The sequence below is a fragment of the Apteryx rowi genome, unplaced genomic scaffold (assembly GCF_003343035.1).
Source record: "Apteryx rowi isolate R43461 unplaced genomic scaffold, aptRow1 scaffold_1498, whole genome shotgun sequence".
In the NCBI taxonomy this organism is placed as follows: domain Eukaryota; kingdom Metazoa; phylum Chordata; class Aves; order Apterygiformes; family Apterygidae; genus Apteryx; species Apteryx rowi.
In genome coordinates this window covers 4,744-8,572 of record NW_020447750.1, presented here as the reverse complement: position 1 = coordinate 8,572, position 3,829 = coordinate 4,744, and the positions used below count along the sequence as shown (strand labels likewise).

At 72.9% G+C, this 3,829-nt stretch overlaps 1 protein-coding gene across 1 annotated transcript in view; it reads right to left on the bottom strand.

Moving 5' to 3' along the window:
* The window catches only part of DPYSL5 (dihydropyrimidinase like 5), a 15,071-nt gene extending 11,934 nt beyond the window's left edge, over nt 1-3,137 (bottom strand). Inside the window, exons 1-3 of the mRNA XM_026058671.1 lie at nt 2,877-3,137; nt 1,291-1,449; nt 27-206 (exon numbers count right to left, since the gene is read on the bottom strand). Of these exons, the coding sequence (XP_025914456.1) occupies nt 27-206; nt 1,291-1,449; nt 2,877-3,137 (600 nt within the window). The remainder of the gene's footprint in view (nt 1-26; nt 207-1,290; nt 1,450-2,876) is intronic.
* Between the last annotated feature and the right edge of the window lie 692 nt (nt 3,138-3,829).

The following is a 3,829-nucleotide window of genomic DNA, read 5'->3' as shown; positions in this document are numbered from 1 at the left end:
AACGCGGCCCCGCCGCCGGCGCTCACCTCGGCCACCAGCTCGCCGTTCTCGGCGTGCACCCGGGCGATGGCGCCGAAGTCGCGGCAGGCGCGGAAGACCTGGTAGAGCTCGCTGTCCCGCAGCATGTACAGGTCCTTGTAGGTCATGAACATCTGGAAGGAGTTCACCCCCTTCTCCCGCACCAGCGTCTCCATCTCCGCCTTCACCTGCGCGCGGGGAGGGGGGGGGGACGGGTCAGCGCGGCCGGGGCACGGCGGTACCGGATGAGGCACCCCACCATGGGGCAGGCGCAGGGTGAGGTGCCCCCCTCCAYGGGGCCAGTGCCGGCAGGGACCGGCACTTTCCCCTTGGGAACATCGCACGCGGGATGGGTGCACAACCCCGGGGTGATTTGGGGAGCGACAGATGCAGCGGGGAACGGGGGGCATTTTAGCACTCATCACTTGCATTCGGGTCCGGGACCAGTCCCGGCTGGGTCCCTGCGGTGCCAGGCGCTGCACGGGCACCGCTGGGTGCAAACGCTGCCAGCGCCGGAGACACCGCGGGAGCAGCCCGGGCTCTGCTGTCCCAGGTGGGGACGGACAGACGGATGGGGCGGTGAGTCATGGGCGCCCAGTTTGCTGGCTCCGTCCCGTCCCCTGCTCCGTGCAGGGCGGAGGGTTTGGCTGGGGCGGTGGAGGTGGCTGGAGCAGCCCCCGTCCCGCCGGGTCGGGGCATGGAGCTGTGTGCCGTGGCGGCGGAGCCTTCCTGCCGCAGCCAGGAGCTCAGCCCTGCAGGGTGATCCYGGATAAAGCCAGCTCAAAGGGGAGCCCGGGGGCCAGCGCGGAACAACCCAAGCAGGCAGCTAATGGGATCAGCGGGCCCAGCCAGGCGGCAGCGGGGCCGGGGTGGGAATTAGCCCTGGCAGCAACAGCTGTTCGCCAGTCGCCTTTTGCTCTGGCTCCCTCCTCGCTGCAGGGATGCTGGCGATGCTGCAGTCCGGGGGATGCTGCGCAGGCTGGGAATGCTGCACTGCCCAGGGATGCTGCACTGCCCGGGGATGCTGCACTGCCCGGGGATGCTGCACTCCTGGGGATGCTGCCCTGCCCAGGGATGCTGCGCTGCCCAGGGATGCTGCGCTGCCCAGGGATGCTGCGCTGCCCAGGAACGCTGCGCTGCCCAGGAACGCTGCGCTGCCCAGGAACGCTGCGCTGGCCAGGGATGCGGCGCTGGCTGAGAATGCAGCGCTGCCCCGGGATGCTGCGCTGCTGGGGACGCTGCGCTGGCCGGGGACGCTGGCACCAGACTCACCTTGGGCGCCCACCAAGTGATGCCCATGTGCAGGGCGTAGTCGCAGCACACCTTGGGGTCGGCCAGGCTGCGGCACTTCTCGTAGGCGTCCAGCAGCGAGGTCTCCTTGTCGGGCAGGACGTGGCCGATGATCATCGTCGTCCCTCCCACCAGGGCTGCCTGCGGGCGGCAGGCGTCAGCACCTTCCCCCGCTGCCCCCGGGCACCGTCTGCCGCCCCTTCCCCAGCACCTGCTCGCTGGGCTCGGGGTGCYGGGGGTTGCCCTACACGGGCCGTTTATGGGCCTGGGCGCAAAGTCCCTGCAAAATGCCCCCCCCCCCCTGCACTGCATCCCCAGCACGGGCAGGATGAGACCGGCAGGACCCGAGCGGGGACGGGGGACGCGTGGGCAGCAGGGCGAGAGCCGCTGCACCCCRGCGGCGTCCCCGGCTCACCCAGCCCGGCTAATCCCCAAAGCTCCTTTACCCATCCGCCCCCGGCGGGCTGCCACGGGCTGGCCGAGCCGGCACAGTGCAGCAGCGCGCCGGGCTGGGCGCCGGGGGCAGGCACAGCCCCRGCCCCTCCTTGGCATGGCACGGGGGTGCCACCGGCACGCTGGGGACATCACCGTGTCCCTCCAGCCCCTCGCCGTGCCACCACGCACCCCCCTGTGCTGCAGCACCGTGCTTGAGCTCCCCCAACCCAGGGATGCTCCGCTCCCTGCCGTGGGGCTCCGCGCCCCGGAGCCAGGCACGGCCGGCACCGGCGCTGCACAAAGGCTGCTCTGTGCGGGCTGCCGGAGCCAGGCGGCCCCGGGGACAAGGCTGCACCAGCCCCCCCGGGCGCTGCCGGCCAGCGGCACCCGGTGCACGGCACCGCTCTGGGGCTGCAGAGCTGGGGAGACCCGAGCGCGCGGCGGGGAGACGCCGTGGGGTGCGGGCATGCGCACGCACGCCGCGGGCAGAAGCRGGGGCTGGAGCGCCTTTCCTGGCCCGGCGATGTGCAGCCCCGTGCACCGCTGTGCTTGCCACGCACCTCGCGCGCAAGGTCTGCGCTAGAGCAGGGGCTGGTTGCTGCTGCTGCAGGCAGCCGGGCATCAGCGCGGCCCAGGAGGAGGTTTTCTYTGATGCAAAAAGCTAGCGGTGTTCCCCAGCGCAGGAGGGCAGGAGGAGCTGGGCCGGGACCTGCGGCACCAGGTCGCGGCGTTTGTGCATGCAGCGCCGGGCGCCTGGCGGACGGGGCCACGGTGACAGGCTGCGCGTGCTGCTGTGCCCGGCTGCCGGGGAGCCGGCGGGGACTCAGGCTGCAGCGCCAGAGCACGCAGGGCACCGCGCACCCCGGGCACGCAGCAGGCTYGGGCTCTTGCTCGGCATCTCCTCGCAGGTGGGGTGCAACGGGGTGCAACGGGGCAGACCCGGCACGTCCAGCCCCCGCGGGAGCAGCCGGCAGCAGAGGCCGGCGGGGAGGCTCCCGCGCTTGCAGCCCCGCTACCGCCCCGCGGCGCAGCAGGTCCTGCCCGCGCCGGCCCGGGACGCGGCTTGTCGCCCGCGACCCCGTTGCCCTCCGCCGGCGAGGCGGGAGCCCCCCACGCCCGGAGCCGGGCGGTACCTTGGTGCCGTGGTAGAAGTCGTCCACGCAGGTGGCGTTCATGAAGGTCTGGTGGAAGTGGGTGCTGGTGTCGATGCCGCCGGGGATGACGAGCTTGCCGGTGGCGTCGATGACCTTGGCCCCGCCGGGGATCATGAGCTCGCGGCCCACTTGCTGGATGATGCCGTTCTCGATGTAGACGTCCGCCTCCAGCGTGCAGTCGTCGTTCACCACCTTCCCCCCCTTGATGAGGATGCGCATCGTGGCCGCGTTGGCGAGCATGGCTCTGCAAGGGCGGGCGGTCACCCCGGGCCGGCCGCGGGGCGCTCCCCGTCCCGGGCACCCCCGGGCACCCCCTCCCCGTGGTGGGTGCCCCGAACCCCTCTGCACCCCGCCGAGTGCATGGGGAGTGTGTGGGGTGCGTAGCAGCGGGGGGACCCCCCCTGCGTAGCCCTGCGCCAGGCCATGGAAACACCGGATTATCCCTGGGAAATCCTGGGAGAGGGGGGCCGCGGGGCGCTGGGTCAGGGCCGGCTCCGGAGACGCGTGCTCCGTGCCCGCGCCGGCACTGCCCGGCCCTTCGTCCTGGCACCCCGGACCCTGGGGCCGGCCACGGAGCAGGGCTGCCGCTCAGCCCCATAGCCAGCCCCGCGTGCACGCCCTCGGCTGTCGCCCCACGCGCCGTGCGTGCCGGCTCGGCATGCGGCCACGTCCCCCGCGGCACGGGAGCCCCTCGGCACCRCTCGGCCCCGGCGGGAGATCCGCGTCCGCCGCCCCAGGCTCTGCCGCGGAGAGGGCTGGGGCTGCAAACCCTGCGGCGCCCCGGTGGGAGGGAGCCCGGCCGGAGCACACGAGGGGCTGGGAGAGGACGCGCAAGCTCAGGTGCCRCCGCGCCATCGGCACCCGGCTGCCCGCGCTCCGGCTGGCGAGGAGCTTCCCTGGACAAGATCTATAATTCATTCGGTAGAYGAAGG